Source organism: the organism of the source record quoted next, unplaced genomic scaffold, assembly GCF_019419815.1.
Source record: "Pyrus x bretschneideri cultivar Hongxiangsu unplaced genomic scaffold, Pyrus_bretschneideri_v1 Contig26, whole genome shotgun sequence".
Classification (NCBI taxonomy): Eukaryota; Viridiplantae; Streptophyta; class Magnoliopsida; order Rosales; family Rosaceae; genus Pyrus; species Pyrus x bretschneideri.
The window spans coordinates 828,273-845,808 of NW_025999568.1; the positions used below are offsets into that span (position 1 = coordinate 828,273).

The following is a 17,536-nucleotide window of genomic DNA, read 5'->3' on the forward strand; positions in this document are numbered from 1 at the left end:
GTTGATTCGCCACATTATCGGTCATGCAATACAAAGGATATCACAAGACCTAATTATGTTCGGATTTGTCTACTATATAAAGGGAGTCCAACGAGAAAAAAAAAGGGGGGGGGGGGGGGGGGTGGGTTCTTTTGGGAGGATTCTTTGCATGTTTTTGGAAGAAGGAGCAGCCACCGACCATCTTTGTTATTCCATCTTCATCTTTTGGAAGTTTTTCATGTTTTTAAGATTCCTAATTATGTTTTCGTATTCTATCAGTAACTCAACTCTTTTTTTTAGGATTAAGATGATGCCCTAGCATGGATATTTATGGTTTTTAATGTTATTCATTGAATTTCTAGTTTCTTTTAGATGAATGCTTAATCACTGTTTGAATTGTTATTTTTTGTTTGAGTTCTTTGATTGATCACCTTAGGACTTTGCATCTAGTAAGATTGGAAGATGAATTTGAGGCTGAACTAGCAATATAATTCAATTAGCTTCTTGTGGTTAAGTGTGGTAAATTACATTATTACTTGATGAAGAATAATGGTTTGCTTGGTTCCCTTGTTTTCTAGAGCGTAAAGAGTCATACTTGTTAAATTTATGCCTTAACCAAGATAGACTGCATGTTAGGATATACAATCTCTGCCTGAACTAGGAGAGAATCATTCACTTAAGGAAAACTATGGTCTAATGTGCCTGACAAGGACTTAGATACGAGAATTATCATCTAAATAATCGTAAGATCCATTGAATGCATTGAAACCTAAACTAGATTGCTTGTGGTTGATTCCAAATCCCTAGACTTTTTCATCACTTTCCTTAAAATACAATGTTTTCTTCTCTTTAATTTTAGTTTTCATATAAGGTTCTGTTTTTGTTCGTTTACAAAATCATCACAACAAGCTCTTCACACCTTTGATTGAATTATTAATTAAGATCGAGTCTAGTTCGTTGTTTGGGTTTGTGTGCCTTTAATATAATTAGATTTGGTTTACTTTATCAAATTGGAGATTAAATTAGAATCCTCGTGAGAACGATACTTGGACTTGCTAAATGCTATATTACGACTATCTTGTGCACTTGCAAGTTTACACCAAGTTTTTGGCGCCGTTGCCGGGGACTCTAATTGTGTCCCGCAACTTGATATCTTATTCCATATCTAATAAGTCGTTTATTGTAGTTTATTCAATTTGATTTTGTTTTGTTCTCTATTTTCAAATAAGAGTCATAACTATTAAGATAAGTAAAAGTAAATTTTCGTCACTGTTTTATGTTAGTTTTTGCATCACTGTTTCGACACAGTTTTGGACTGAACCATTCGATCTATTACCAGGCACATTTTATATCGTTGGAAAGCCCCAGAAGTCTAGTTTTCAACCCAAAAAAATAGATCAACGATTGGATATTTAAGCTGCGTAAAATACCGAGCAGTAGTAAAACAAGGAGCAAAGTCTGATCGTATATGCAAGGTAGACGTTCGTTGCAACTTGAGTTGAGTCTAATAGATCAAGAACTTGAGCATACTTTAAGAGAACAGCGGAGACAGCGAGTGTTTCAAGAACCAGCCATGGGGGAAGTAGTCAATAATGGTAGAGACAATCCTCCACCATTGCCACCCCCACAACCATGGCTTATGCGTGACTACACAAAACCAACAAAGTACGACGTGCCGTCGTGCATTGTATTGGCCCCCATTGCGCAGCAATTCGAGATTCGCCCACAAATAATTCAACTGTTGCCTATGTTTTATGGGAAGGAGGAGGAAAATCCGTACCATCATATCAAGGCGTTCTTCAAGCTATGCTCGACATTCACCTTTACCAATGTTAGGGAGGAACAAATTCGACTTCATTTATTCCCGTTCTCTTTGAGGGATAAAGCAAGTGGCTGGTTGGATTCCCTCCTTGAAGCCTCCATTGACACATGGACAGATTTATCCTAGAATTTCTTGTCCAAATTCTTCCTTGCTCGGAGAACCAATACTTTGATCAATGAAATTACGAGTTATCGCCAACAAGAGGGTGAACAGTTTCATGAAAGTTGGGAGCGATATAAGGACTTGTTTCTTCAATGTCCTCTTCATGGTTTCAACACTTGGCAGAAGGTTCATTATTTTTACAAAGTTTTGAACTCTCAATGTAGGAGTTTGGTTGATTCAACAGTTGGTGGAACCTTGATGGACAAAACTCCAAAAGACTCCATACATGCCTTCGAAACTATATGTGAAAATTATGAGCATGGGAATTTTCCTACAAAAGATTTGAGAGTTCCAACTACATCATCAACAAAAAGAGAAGGCCTTTATGAAGTAGATGCAAGGACAGGTTTAATTAGAGGCACAAGTGGCAGCTCTCACGAAGCTTCTCACACTGCTAGTAAGCAAGATAGCCACGCAGCCATGTACCTTATGTGCAAGCATCGCCCATGACATGGAAAATTGTCCAGCAAATCCTAATCTAGAAAGCATACAAGAGGTCAATGCATTTAGTGGGAGGCCCCGAAATGATCCGTACTCCAATAATTATAACCTGGGATGGAGAGAACACCCGAATTTTTCTTGGAGAGATTCGCAAAATACCATGGGACCATCCAATTCAACAAAGCAATATCAGCAGCCTTATCAAGCTCCTCCAACTCAACAAGAAGACCCTTCTATCAAGGACATGCTATCTCAACTCTTCAAGAAAACCGACCGGTATGAACAAGAAGTTGTATCGCTTGTCATGCGGTGTTGGAAAGGGCTCAATATAATTTTGAGATTCAGTTAGGACAAATAGCTACTACTTTGAACAAATTGGAGTGAGCACAAGGGCAATTTCGAAGCCAAACATAAATTAATCCAAGAAATAATGAGCATGTGATGGCCATTACAACCTTGAGAAGTGGGAAGATGATCGACAACAAAGTAGAGAAGCATGAGAAAGTTGAAAAGGAGAAGGAGAGGGGAACAGATATGAATGACCAGCAGCATAATAATTCTTTTAAAAGTTCAAAACAGCCACCATCTGAGCCAAAAAGAATTTTATTTGATCCAACACTTAAGGATGTGGTGTATGATCATCCTTTACCATTCCCTCAGCGTGCACAGAAGGGAAGAAAAGATCAGTATCCGGGGCATATATTGGACCAATTCAAGAAAGTTCAAATCAACATTCCATTGCTTGAAGCCATCAAAGAAGTTCCATCATATGCAAAATTCTTGAAGGAAATGTGTACTCACAAGCAAAAGTATGGAAAACATGAAGAGGTGATGTTATCAGAAACGGTAAGTGCAATGCTTCAACGAAAATTGCCACCAAAACTCAAGGATCCAGGAAGCTTTACAGTTCCGTGCATTATTGGAGAAAGAAAATTTGAACGAGCTTTACTTGACCTGGGAGCAAGTGTCAATCTTATGCCTTATTCTGTGTACAAACATCTAAGTTTGGGGGAGTTAAAGCCTTGTTCCATGTCTTTGCAACTTGTTGATCATTCTGTGAAATATCCAATGGGCATTATTGAAGATGTACTTGTCAAGGTTGATCAGTTCATTCTCCCTGCTGACTTCATTGTTTTGGACATGGAAGAAGCTGAAATTCCAGGCAATGAGCTACCTCTCATTCTTGGTAGACCTTTCATGGCTACTGCAGGTACTAAAATTGGTGTAAAAGCTCGTTTACTCACCATGACTGTGCAGGATGTTATGAATCGAATGAAAGAGAAGTTCGAGGTTGCTCATGACAAAGCTCTACTTCGGAAATATTTTGAACCAAAACAAAAAGTTTTGTGGAAAAAGTCAAGGTTCAAGTAATTTCCCACTAGGCCTCGATCTAGATGGACTGGACCTTATCTCGTTGTGCAAGCGTATCCCCATGGTGCTGTGGACATTCAAGATATGAAGAATGGTTTGACATTTAAGGTGAATGGCCATCGTTTGAAGCAATACCTGGAACCTGTCCCACAAATGAATGAGGAGGTTTTGTACCTCAATGATCCTAAATAAAGACTGCTATGTCCGGCTGAAGACTTAAAACTTAGCGCTTCTTAGGAGGCAACCCAAGTTTTTGAAGAAGGAAGATGGAACTTGCTGTGTGCTTAAGAGTGGACTTCATCATGACCAGGGGAGTTCTAAAGTTTACTCTTTATTTTTCTGATTATTTTTAGTCAGTTATACTTTTCCTTATTTGTTTAACTCAGTGCATGCCTTTTATTTCACTTCACATTGAGGACAATGCGCTATTCAAGTTTGGGGGAGGGATCTCATTTTGATAGTTTTTCAGTTAGTTGTTTTGTGTCAGTAAACATAGGCTCTCTGTTTTATTAAATTCTGGAACGGTCTGTTGCTGTTTCTGAGTTTTGGTTAACGATTCTCTTCAATTTTCCGTTCTGAATCCAACCATATAAAGAACATGTAATTCTGCCTTGTATTTTGTGAAATACACGTCAAAAACCAAGCAAAGGTCTGAAACTGATTATCATAACTTGGAAGTCTGAGTTTTCAAAGTTTTTCTTTTTAATTTTGGTTCTTGTTAGTTGTTTTTCTTTTTTTTTTTTGGTTAGCCATGCTTTATAAGATCATTCTTTACACCTTTCTCATGCACTTAGCCAAGGTTAATGCAATTGTTGCTTACTTAAGAGAATTATATGCAGATTAAGTAATCATTAAGATCTCAACGAACACTAGAACTTGTTTCAATATCTCTCGAGGTGAAATCCTAAATCATGTAACATTAGGGAGATGATTTTGGCCATCTTTAGACTGTTTGAGCCTTTCTACTTAACCCTTTATGTTATGTTATCCTTAGTTAGCCCTTTGAAGCCAAACACTTAGCCTTTCTTTCATCACCCACATTAATCTATACCCATTTAACCTATATTAGCCACACCTTATAGCTTGAGATGAATACCAAGATGATGAAGACAGTGATAAAGGTTGAGTGTACATCAAAGATGCGGCATGTACCGAGGTACCAGGTGTCATATTACTACTCAATTTTGCAAAAAAAAAAAAAAAGCGAAGTAAAAAAAGAAAAAAGTTTGAAATTGTTCTATTCCTACAACATGAGTCCTAGACGCCAAGAATCATATTTCAAAAGAGGCTCGACTGAATTACGTATGAAGAAGTCTTGGTATATCTCAGGTTCTAGTTTTTCCCTATCCTTTCTTTCATAGCCAATAACCTAGCCTAACGTTACAACCTTTGTAAAGTCCATTTGATCTTTGGTGTTACATTGATTTACATTAGTGGAGAGATGGTATGAAGAGCAAGCCTATGGGGTTCAATACATTCATTATCCAGAGATCACTCATATTACATTTGTTTGCATATACCTATCCGAATTGCAAGTGTTGTGCTAATTATTGGCTAGTCATACACGTACCGGATGAATGGTTGTGCAAGGTGTTGTTAACTTTTGAATCATGTGTAGAATCCTTACAATGTTTCTCTATTCTTTGAGCTGTATTTTCCCTGTAATCTTTGAGGAATATATTTGGAAAGTCTAACTGCATTGTGTTTTGTTTAAATTTAATCTTGAGTCTTTGTTGTGTTTGCTTGAGGACAAGCAAAGTCTAAGTTTGGGGGTATTTGATACGACCAATATTGCAGACATTTTAATGCCCTTTAATTTAGATTCTTGTTATGATTTGTAGTGAATTTAGTTTGTTTCACTAGTTTTATGTTTTTCTTAGATTTGATGAGTGAAGAGGAAGAAAGAAGAAAAATAAGCACTTTTGCTATTGAAATGAGTTTGGCATGCTGGAAGCAGAAGCTGCTTGTGCAGATCACCCAACTTTACGGATTAAACTGTACTTCCTCAGAATGAACCAGCTGTTGAGCCTTGGACCATTAGAAAGATATGGAAGTTAGCTTTCAGAGGAACTTTACGGTTCATGATTCCGAGTTTCCTAAATGGTGTTATGAAGATTTTCATACAAGACATCGGTCAGCCAAGTCTACGCGGAAATTGCAAAGTCTGTTGGGTTTTTCAAGTCTTCATTCAGTCGAAGCCCAAAGCCCAAGATAGAACGTGCTGAGCTGATTTTAATCCTATTTCAAATGGGTTTGAAGTAAATAAATGGGAAGTTGATTCGCCATATCATCAATCATGCAATACAAAGGATATCACAAGACCTAATTATGTTAGGATTTGTCTACTGTATAAAGGGAGTCCAAGGAGCTAAAAACCTTGGGAGTATTCTCTGCATGTTTTTGGAAGAAGGAGCAGCCACCGACCATCTTTGTTATTCCATCTTCATCTTTCATAAGTTTTTCATGTTCTTAAGATTCCTAATTATGTTTTCGTATTCTATGTGTAACTAAACTCTTTTTCTAGGGTTAGGATGATGCCCTAGCATGGATATTTATGGTTTTTAATGTTATTCATTGGATTTCTAGTTTCTTTTAGATGAATGCTTAATCACTGTTTGAATTGTTACTTTTTGTTTGAGTTCTTTGATTGATCACCTTAAGACTTTGCATCTAGTAAGATTGGAAGATGAATTTGAGGTTGAACTAGCAATATAATTCAATTAGCTTCTTGTGGTTAAGTGTGGTAAATTACATTATTGCTTGATGAAGAATAATGGTTTGCTTGGTTCCCTTGTTTTCTAGAGTGTAAAGAGTCATACTTGTTAAATTTATGCCTTAACTAGGATAGACTGCATGTTAGGATATACGATCTCTGCCTAAACTAGGAGAGAATCATTCACTTAAGGAAAACTATGGTCTAATATGCCTAACAAGGACTTAGATACGGGAATTATCATCTAAATAATTGAAAGATCCATTGAATGCATTGAAACCTAAATTAGATTGCTTGTGGCTGATTCCGAATCCCTAGACTTTTTCATCACTTGCCTTAAAACACAACGTTTTCTTCTCTTTAATTTTAGTTTTTATAAGGTTCTGTTTTTGTTCGTTTATAAAATCATCACAACAAACTCTTCACATCTTTGATTGAATTATTAATTAAGATCGAGTCTAGTTTGTTGTTTGGGTTTGTATTTTTGGGTTTGTGTGTTTTTAATATAATTAGATTTGGTTTAGTTTATCAAATTAGAGATTGAATTAGAATCCTCATGTGAACAATACTTGGACTTGCTAAACGCTATAAATCTTTTCTACCTATGGAGAAAAGTAATGGTGCAAGAAAATGCATTTAAGTACCTCTCATCTGAAAGAGAAGTAATTAAGTTGTATTTATTCCAAAGGCTACTTTAAGATTAAGAGTCGTCGCATGAGTTTATTTAGCTCTACTCTTCAAACATAGGTCTTTCCACAAGAACAGATAGACATTCATCTCAACACGAACACAAAAGCGCACACACACACTCTCACACAAATAATAATTTTCGATCATCAGATTGCGACATTAATTTATATTGACCTCCTTCACCTCCCTCTTAGGCTTGTCAGTTTTAGGAATGGTAATGCTCAGCACCCCATCCTTCAACTCTGCCTTTATATCATCAACTTTGGCATCATCAGGCAAATTGAGAGTTGTGCTATAGTAACCATAGCTCATTGATGACCAATATACTCATCATCCGACCCTTCCTCGTCCTCGTCTTTGCGCTCTCCCTTGATCTCCAGAACCCCGTCATGCACAATGATCTTCACATCCTCCTTGGCAAGCCCTGGAACATCGTACCGCAGTTTGTAGCTATCGTTTTGCTCTTTGACACGGCCGGACAGCGACCATGGTGATATGTTTAGGTTGTCAAGCAGCCTATTTATGTTCTCAGTTGCTTCCACAAGTGCATTTCCAAGGCCTGAGGGGAAGAATTCTAGGAAGTCCAAAATAATTAATGCATTAGAAATTTCACTTTTGAGCTGTGTTTTTTCAACCATTTCATCGAGAGTCATATTTGAGAGATGACCATGAAAAACAAGGTGACATACTACATACAGTGAATCTGAATTACACTTATTTTTTAACAAATAATATTATTTACACAAAGATTGTCTCCAACCGAGCCATCCATAGGGCCATAGGCCAATGGATAGCCCTTTTTGACACAAAACTCATCTCCAATGGAGGTTTGGGGTAAAAACTCTTGGAACCCACCGAGCCAAAATCCAGCCCTCTCGATTGGGCGTAGCTGGAAATTTTTTGTTTTAGATGAAATTAAAAATTCTAATTTTTTTTATTTTTATAAATACTTAAAACATTTCTATACCATTTCTCACATCCTTTTCACTCTTCCATACTATCTTACCTCATTTTATTTCAATCTTCACATTCTATTCACCTCAAACACTTCTTTTCATACACACCCCTCTCTTACCTCTTCCAATAATCTTTCCTTTAATTTTTTTCACCCCTCTCTTACCGCTTAGTCATTTAGCAATAAGTGGCATTCAAAATGTGATCCCAAAACCTTATTTTAATATGGTAGTTTAATTAACCAATAAAATTAAAGAACAAACTTCAACTAATTAATTATTAGGGGGCTAAAAAATAGCTAACACACCCCGACCGAAATCAAGGCGTGTTGGCCGTTACATGAGGGTAACGTAGCCATGTGCACAGTTCGGAAGCAAAAATAATAATAAAAGTACGAATAAATAAAAACCAAACTACTATAGAAGCTAGTTATAGTAATACGCAAGCGTAAGACTAAGTGTGATAAACAATAATCAGAGCACAGAAAGCCTAAATGCAGTCTAGTAGGACGAATACAAATTACATAACACCCAAAGGTGATCCTACATTTGTGATGTTTTGTCAAAACCACCGTCAAAGTTCTTGTGAGCCACCAAAGCGCTTCTAACTAGAACCTAGAGGGGCGCAGTGTGAGTCGGTAATAACAAAGATTTTCAAAATCATTTCATTCTCAAAAGTTCTAACCCTTCTCCGTAAAACCTGTATAATTTCCCAGAAAATAGAATATATAAATATATCACAACTATGCTTAGAGTAGCAACATTCACAAATATGTATGTATGCAAGCCACGTCAACTAACTCAACATATGATGTAGGTAACCCAGGTAATGTCAATCGATGCAGAATATATGTTAGCTAGAGTCACCTAACATGACCTGTACGGAATCTAGAGCTCAAATCCACATCTCAACAACTATACCTGCACACGAGTCGGAACTACCTAAAATGGTCTATACGACAAGACTGGATGTAAATAAAAGTGCTACGATCACGTGAAGACTGTGCGAATAATTGCGGGTCACCTACGAGTTGGAACCACCTAAAGTGGTATGTACGACAGGATTGTGCACCTAACTTGGATCCAAGATGAGCGTGTGGTGTGGGAGGTGAACATCACATGAAGGACTGTGCCCTACTCTGGGCGGGAGCACTAACACCAGGGTGCAGGTTTATGAGCTCTTAATGCATCTCACATAACTACTAATTCACAACCATAAACTATAAACGTACCTGGCACTTACCTGTGCGTCCGCAACACCAATCATAAATATATGCAACTACTAATGCATAAATAAAATAGGCAAAGACTATGCATGGTATTTTGAAAAATATAAACGCTCAATTTCATTTTCTGGGAAAAACCACAAGTATATAGGTATATAAGGAAAACCAAAAGCCCACTCACTAGTATGTTGAAAGGTCGTAGCCCCCAAGCCTCGAGTGACTGTGCTCGTCCTAAGGATAGGTTTCACCTATATGCTCAACACCTTTATCCTGTTATGTCTCTGAGATGCAAGATTCACTAACTTTAGTGATAGCATTCTTGAAATGATCGAGTCAAGCCTATACAATGGACCAATCCATTTCGATTGTTTTCCAGCCCTCACCGTAAGGCTAACAGATCCATATGTTAAAAGCACTCACATTAAGCATAAAAACTTCTAGTTATCAAGTCTTGGAAGGTGCCCAACCATTAGCTCTAATTTTTAGAGCCTATTACAAGTGCACGGGTACAAACATGAACTTCCGAACCATAGCCAAGAGTCTCAAAGAACACACTTTATTAATCCAAAGTAATTAAGAAAATGCCAATATCAAAATACGTTGAACCATTAAATGGTCAGACATTAGCCCACCATTAGATTGGTTCCTAATTAATGAAAGTAAACCAGTTGATATTCAAAACAACTTTGTCAATCTAGACAACATAGAACAATAATTTGATGGTACAGATAAATTAATTTCAACACTCTAGCTAGAAAGTTGAGCATCCAACTTCAAGAATTAAGTCAATTAACTAGGCCTAAAGAACCAGTTAGACATTCTTTTTCAGGAAGTACTTCAATAGACATAATAAGTCGTGACCAAGAACTAATTAATGATTTAGTAGATATGAGACTCAAATCAGTTAGAACAACCTCCCAAGTTACTCACCTTTGCTACAAAAACAAAACCTAAACTAAAACTATCCAAACTCAAGAAGATCCAACTTCACCAACAGCAACTGATTCACGTGGTGAGTGAACCAGGTACTAGAGTCATCAACCAACCCTTAGCCCTATCTTTCAAGGTGTAAGGGAACACTCTCATCCTCAGATTTGCTTCACTTACTCCCTGTAAAGGTAAACCACTCGCAACGTTGTAAAATTCTTTAATATGAGCTAAAGGATCTTCATTAGGTAAGCCATAAAAAGAAGGAAGCATATGGAAATGTGAAGATTTAAGATCATAGTTTCTAGCTTCTGTGGGCAGCAAGATGCATGAAGGTGAGTTTGTTATGATTGGTTGAGCAAAGTCCTCCAAAGCTCGAAGCTCATCTTGGTTGCCCACCATCTCTTCTTCTCTTTCCCAATTAACGTGCTCAGATCCTTCACTTGTTGAACTAGACGACTTCTCTTCCTCTTCTTCACGGACAATGGATGAACTTGTTGGAACAAAGCTGTCCCAATTGTTGCCCTTTAACCGTTCAATTCTTTGGCCTAATTCAGCAAGTGTATTTGACATATACTACCTGAAACAAGATAAAACAAGTTTGAATAAAAATCAGAAATCTACTTAAAATGAAAAGAACAAGGTTTAATAGCAAAACAAGCAATTATAAGGGACTGAAATCAGTCCCCGGCAACGGCGCCATTTTTTGTTGTTGTGTTCCTTCCTAGTGCTAAAATATGTTTAGTATAATGGCACAAGTAAGGGTGTCGAATCCACAGGGACTAATTGAACCTATACAACTACTTGTTGTGTAAGAACTCTATTAGAGAAATAAAACTAATCAAATTAGGCAGATTTGTTGTTGTAACTTGAAAACACAAGAAATTGAAGTAAACACAAATAAATGAATCAACAACTAATAAAATGGGATAGCACCAATGGAGATGAAGCTAGGGATTCGGTTTCACCGTTGCTAAGCCAAGTCCATGTTTGTTAAGTCAGTTTATACTCAGCCATCTACCTCTTTCTTGGGTTTGTTTCACTTAGATATGATCAACCATATGATGTGTGGATTTGATCAAATGTTCCTAATCATGAACCTAATTGTGATGTGCAACTTTGGTTCCTAATCAAGAATGTGTCACGCACAAGAAACTTTCATAAAACCAAAGGAAACACTCGGCAGGTTGTTTGCAAAACATTCCCTTCATTCATTCACATATCCACCAAGAATATGCATGATGTGTGCTTTACTCTTGGCTAAACAACCTGTGGTTAATTCAACTGGTGATCAAACATTAAAATCAACACACCAAGTCACAATTAAATCAGAGAATGAAACAAGAAATAGATGGATTAACTGAGCATTCTGAATTAACTACATGGCAATCTTGCAAGGCTACATCGAATCCCTAGAAAGAGATTAGTCACACTTCATGTTTACAGAAAGTTTGACATAAAAATATACAACATGAGTGAACATAGAATTAAGGAGAAGAAACCCTTGGAGCAAAACTGATGTCGAAATCCTTTAAGAGTTGCCTTTGGTGTTGGTTCTCCAATTGTGTTGTAAATGAAGGTGGAGCGGCTAGAGTTGAATGGTTTCTGCAAATGGGAGAGGAAATGGACAGAGGTGGAGCGGCTAGAGTGTGGGAAATGATGGAATGAAGTCAAGAAGAAGTGTATCTTGTGTGAAGTGAGTATGGTTTTTATAGGGAGATGAATGGATGGGAGAGGGAACATGACAGCTAGGTTAAGTGAATGCATGTGCAAAGCTGGAAATGTGATGCTGGAAAGTGGAGGGGGAGTCACGGCAATGATTGTGTTTGTGTGAATGATGATGGGATGGGTGGATTTCTGGGATGGTGATGCACGACACAAGGGAAATATGAATGCATGTGGCTAATTTAATTGAAGATGCATGTGGAATGGCTGCAAGGATGAAGTGGACAACCTGGAATTGGTTGTACAAAGCTGGAAAGGGGTATGAAAGTGCACGGCATGGGCATGTTGTGGGTATAAATGTGGCTGAATGGTTTAATTAATGGGAATGCATGTTTTGGTGCTGGAGATGCAAAAGGGAGCTGGAAAGGTAAGGGAATGCACGGCATGGTGTGTGGAACCACCCAATCTGACTCCAATTTTTTTGCTTTGTTTAGAACCACCCAATATGGCCGAATTGCACCACTTTCCTTCCACATCTTTTCCTGAAATTCCAGCAGCCAAATTAGTCCTAGATTCCTCATTTGAACTTCAAATTAACTCCCCAGAATCCTCTCCACGCTTGGAATAATGCTCAGCTACCAAAAGGAGTGTTTTTACTTAATTTGCCTTCCAATTGATCCTATTACACACTTGGCTGCACACTAACACCAAATAATGTAAAATGCAACCAGTTTGATCCAAAAACATCACAAAGATGCCAAATATGGAAGATATAAATGCACGCAAAATGAATTAAGTCAATTAACTAGGCCTAAAGAACCAGTTAGACATTCTTTTTCAGGAAGTACTTCAATAGACATAATAAGTCGTGACCAAGAACTAATTAATGATTTAGTAGATATGAGACTCAAATCAGTTAGAACAACCTCCCAAGTTACTCACCTTTGCTACAAAAACAAAACCTAAACTAAAACTATCCAAACTCAAGAAGATCCAACTTCACCAACAGCAACTGATTTTGAAGTAAATCAACAATTATTGGTCTAAAGTAAGCCATTTAAAATACATTGGAAATCATTAAATATTGTCATCAAAGCAATAGAAAATATTCCAAGAAGAGAAATACTCAGACAAAGTTACATCCAAGACCAAAATTTAGATATTTAAGAAAAAATGAGAAAATTTTATGAATAAACACAAGATTGATATATTCTTCTTTGATTTTGTTAAGAAGTGAGACTTGAATGATTAAGTTTTTTACTGTTAAATCATGGGGAGCTGGTTCTTTTTGCTTTTACTGTTGACGAATAGTAGATTGCCAGAATAATCGTTGCAATTCCTGTTGGATGATTCCTAGGTTTTACTCTGTGAATGATGGCTTGAATGCTTCACGTGGTGACTGATTGTGTTTCACATGGTAACTTACTTGTGCTTCACATAATGACTGACTTGTATTTCACATGGTAACTTTCACATGATGGCTAACTTTTGCTTCACATTACACTATAACAAAAATAAAGAATTTAAATTAATAATGCAATATAATTACTGAAAATAGATTTTTTGAAATTACTTCTTTTGTAAATCTAAAAGACCTAAAAAATTTGGCTGTGGTACAATTTACTAAATAGACTGACAATTGGTGCACGTACGCATCATTCTTCTTCTAAAAAAAAGTGTTTGCAATGTTTGGCTTCTTTGAATACAATGAGAATTCAATGAAGATTTGATCTGAGGAAAAGATTTGGAAATTAACTTGCTTGACTTCTTCCTTGGAACCTTTCTTTTATAGACTTAAGAGAGGAGACTTGAATGATTGAGTTTTTTTACTGTTGAATCAAGGGGAGTTGCTACTTTTTGCTTTTACTATTGACGAATAGTAGACTGTCTGAATAATTACTGCAGTTCTTGGATGATTCCTAGCTTTTACTGCGTGAATGATGGCTTAAGTGTTTCACATGGTGACAGGCTATGTTACACATGGTGACAGGCTATGTTACACATGGTGACTAACTTATACTTCACATGATGATTATGCAAACACGAAAATTCTTTATTGAATGAAACAAGAAAACGTGTACAAAGTAGATTTGTATTGATGAATTTGTAGGGTTACAATCTCTGTTTACAATTTTCCTCTGATTCAGTCTTCAAATTTGATGTTGATGTGTAGGTTATTGATCCAAAGGCTGGATGACTTAATATTGGACGAACAATTGAACGATTGCTTCAAGTTTTGAGCTTGAAACAATACGTGGATAGTCTTTACCTCAGGTTTAAGGCTGCAGCAAAGGTGATGTTGATGTAGGACTTTGTTGATTGAAGGGTCTTGGCGACTTGATCTTAAATCGAACGTCGTTACAAGTTTTGAGCTTGTAACAAAGTCTTGAAGGAATCTGCACAAGTTCTTGTTGATTCTTCAAGGGAATGCTTCGACTTTGGTTGAAAGAAAGCTTCGACTTTGGTTGTACATTCTTCGAAGAGAGCGTTGGCAATGTATTAGTCTTCAAAGATTTGTAGCTTGGGTAGGAGTTCTATGTGCCGTCCTATATGCCCAAAATGCTTCACTTATTCTTTCATGCCAGTCTCTCTTTGTTCGGCTGATTACCTTCTTCAGGACGTTGCACAACGTGTTTTGTTGAATGCTTCCACGAGACCATTGGCCGGAGCATGATACATGGAATACTTGTGTTGCTTGAACTTGTATTTCTTGCAAAGCTCGTCCATGAGTCGGTTGGAGAATTGTTTTCCGTTGTCAGTGATGATGTAGCAAGGCACACCATATCAATGGTTGATATGCTTGATGTGAAATATAATAGCACTCAAATTAAACCCTCTTTTTGACAATTGTAGTATAGATATAAGTAGGGATCGTTCTAGGCTGGGGATTAGGAGGGATTGCTAATCTAATGAAAATTGACTCAAAGAAGTGAAAATAGGCTTTAAAATACTTTAAATAAACTCACAAGACTCTTACTAACTTGTATGACTCAAAACAAACTTTAAAGACTCAAAACAACTCAAAACAACCAAAAAGACTCAATTTAGACTCTAGGACTTAGTTTGGACGAAAATACACTTAGTTTTGACTCTAAAGACTCAAAAAGACTCTTTTGGACATATTTGGAACAAGTAAGAAAAGGGGTTTTGCTTTTGGAAGAATTTAAAAGAAAACAAGTAACTTAAAACTTAAAAACAACTTTTGGATGAATTTGAGAAAAACTAATGGATGATGGGATAGCCAAGGGATACTTCTCCACACATGATACATTCAAACATAAATTGATTTCCAGTTGCTTTTTCGATAAACCATGAACCTCAACACCCCAGATTAACCGTGACATCACTAATTAACCCTCAGATTTCCCTTAAGTTAGTGGATTGGATGACATCATACGACAACCCAAAGCATTCTTCAAAAGTCCCCTACATGACATCATAATAGAGATGCGGTCAAAGATCATTACGTTCAATGGAAACCATAAGTATTGACAAAGCACTTATAACTATGACATCATGATACTCGTGCTAGGAATTTACTTAACATGATTGTGAAAACAACCTTAACTACTTGTGAACATAAGTTTGTAACGATTATGTGAAACACCCTTATATTCTAGCCCCAAATTCAAGCATGCAAATTAAGTAGGCCTCCCTAATAAACATACAAGAATAAGTTATCCATCAAACGGTTAAGTAAATTGCGTTCATAATTTATGAAATCACAACTGGACTTAATCAACTCATATTATAAATGCAATCATGGTTTCAAAGCATCCCTAGGCTAAAACGAGTTTAGCCTCTCATGTTCATGACAAAACAAAGCAATATAGAATTAAACATTGAAAATAAAAGATAGATTACACCTAGAAACGTCCAACACTCCAACTTGAATGCACAAACGCCCAAGGCTTGATCTTCCTTCTCCTCTTCCTTGCTAAGTCACGGCACAAGGTCTAGGGTGGTTGTATGGATAATTTTCTGGGTTTTTGGATGGATTTAGGAGGGTGGGGTGATGCGGCAAGGGTTTGATGGTGGTGTATGGAGGTTTGGATGGAGGTGTGGAAGTAGGGGAATGGTGTAAAGTTGGGTGCAAGGGTGTGGCAAAGAATGGTTCTCTGAATGGATGAATGAATGTTGTGTGAAGGTGGTGGTCTAAATGCCACGGCAAGGGGTGTTTATATAGGCTAATTGGCACACTTAGTGAAGGAAAAGGATTATACAATCCCATTGAAAATGGGTTAATTCAAGGCAGAAATCAAGTGGGAATTGGAATAGGTAGTGCGGCTAGGATTTAGGGAGTTCTAGAAAGTTAGGTGCGGCACACATGTAGGGATAGGATTAGGTGTTCTAGAAGAAGTGTTTAAGGCAGATTCCTAATCCTAAAGGGCCTAGGACATGTGATATAAAAGTAGGAGAAGGATTGTAATCCCTAAAGCTACAAGGAATGGTGTTTTGCGACATTCACTTTGGATAAGGTTTCTAGAACTGAAATAGGAGTTGAGATGTGTAATTAATTCCTTCTAATTAGCTAGGTTTAAGTCCTAACCTGATTTGGATAGGGTAGAATAGGATAATGTTAGGGATAGGATAGGATAAGGTTTCTAGGATAGGATAAGATAAGGTTGGATAAGGTTCCTTGTTTCTTGCTTCTTCCTTATCCTCATTGCATTAGAACTTCTTCCACCAAATTTGTAGCCTTTCCTAGCTCTTCTAGTCTTCAATTTCGTCCATCCTCCTTGCTCCATGGTTAAGCTATCCAATCCATGCCCAAAAATGCTCCAAATAGCCTCAAAATGCACTTTCTTGCTCCCTTTGCCATTAGGACCTAAAAACATACGAAAATAACTTAAAAGACTGAAATACATAGTAATTAACTCACTAAATGTAAGGAAACATCATAACTAAGTAGCATAAATATGCTCCTATCAATGCTTCTTGATGAAACGAACGACAAATTCCTTCTTAACTTACCTTAAGGATACAACTTCAGCCCACTTGGAGAAGTAATCTGTTGCAGCTAGGATGTAAGCTTCTTCTGCATATGACTTTGGTGTGATTAGTCTTATGACGTCCAATCCCCGTGCATCAAACGGCCATGAAGCAATTATAGAGTGTAATGGCTCAAGTGGTTGATGTATGAAGTTGGCATAGAATTGGCAGGCTTGGCATCTTTTGGCGTGTCCCAGGCAATCCTTCACCATGCTCGGCCATTTGTAACCCATTCTCTTGAGATGGAAAGGTAGCTTTGGTCCAAACTGATGCACTCCACATACACATGAGTGTACTTCTTCCATGGCTTGATTGGCTTCTTCCTAACTTAGGCATTTTAGAAGTACTCCATCAAAAGAGCATCAATAGAGTGTTCCTTTGTAGTAGAGGAAGTGAGGTGCTCGTCGACTTATTTCAAAGTGATGTCTAAGATCGTCTAGAAGCTTTCCATAATCCAAGTAGTCGATTAGTGGCTGTCTCCACTCTTCAGTGTCGACTAGAAGTACTACGATGATGTTTGTATCATCCAGTAGCATTTTAGTGATGAGCGGGATCACCTATCTTTGGCAAACTGGCATATCCACAGCTTCATCTT

The 17,536-nt window shown here is 37.3% G+C and overlaps 2 protein-coding genes and 1 non-coding gene across 3 annotated transcripts; 1 reads left to right on the top strand and 2 right to left on the bottom strand.

Moving 5' to 3' along the window:
* Positions 1-1,964: 1,964 nt before the first annotated feature.
* On the bottom strand, positions 1,965-2,073 carry LOC125478756. Its single transcript, XR_007259521.1, has one exon. It is a non-coding gene; the product is annotated as a small nucleolar RNA R71 (small nucleolar RNA).
* A 772-nt stretch (positions 2,074-2,845) lies between these two features.
* Positions 2,846-3,775, top strand: LOC125478697. The gene has a single exon (XM_048587126.1). It carries the CDS (start codon positions 2,846-2,848, stop codon positions 3,773-3,775), a length of 930 nt encoding a protein of 309 aa, XP_048443083.1.
* A 3,562-nt stretch (positions 3,776-7,337) lies between these two features.
* On the bottom strand, positions 7,338-7,831 carry LOC125478698 (26.5 kDa heat shock protein, mitochondrial-like). Its single transcript, XM_048587127.1, is given in 2 exon segments — positions 7,338-7,504; positions 7,507-7,831. Coding segments are annotated over 2 exon segments (492 nt in total).
* Between the last annotated feature and the right edge of the window lie 9,705 nt (positions 7,832-17,536).

Excerpts from the sequence above, each read along its gene's own strand:
- LOC125478697 (XM_048587126.1), top strand. The coding sequence starts at position 2,846 with ATGGCCATTACAACCTTGAGAAGTGGGAAGATGATCGACAACAAAGTA.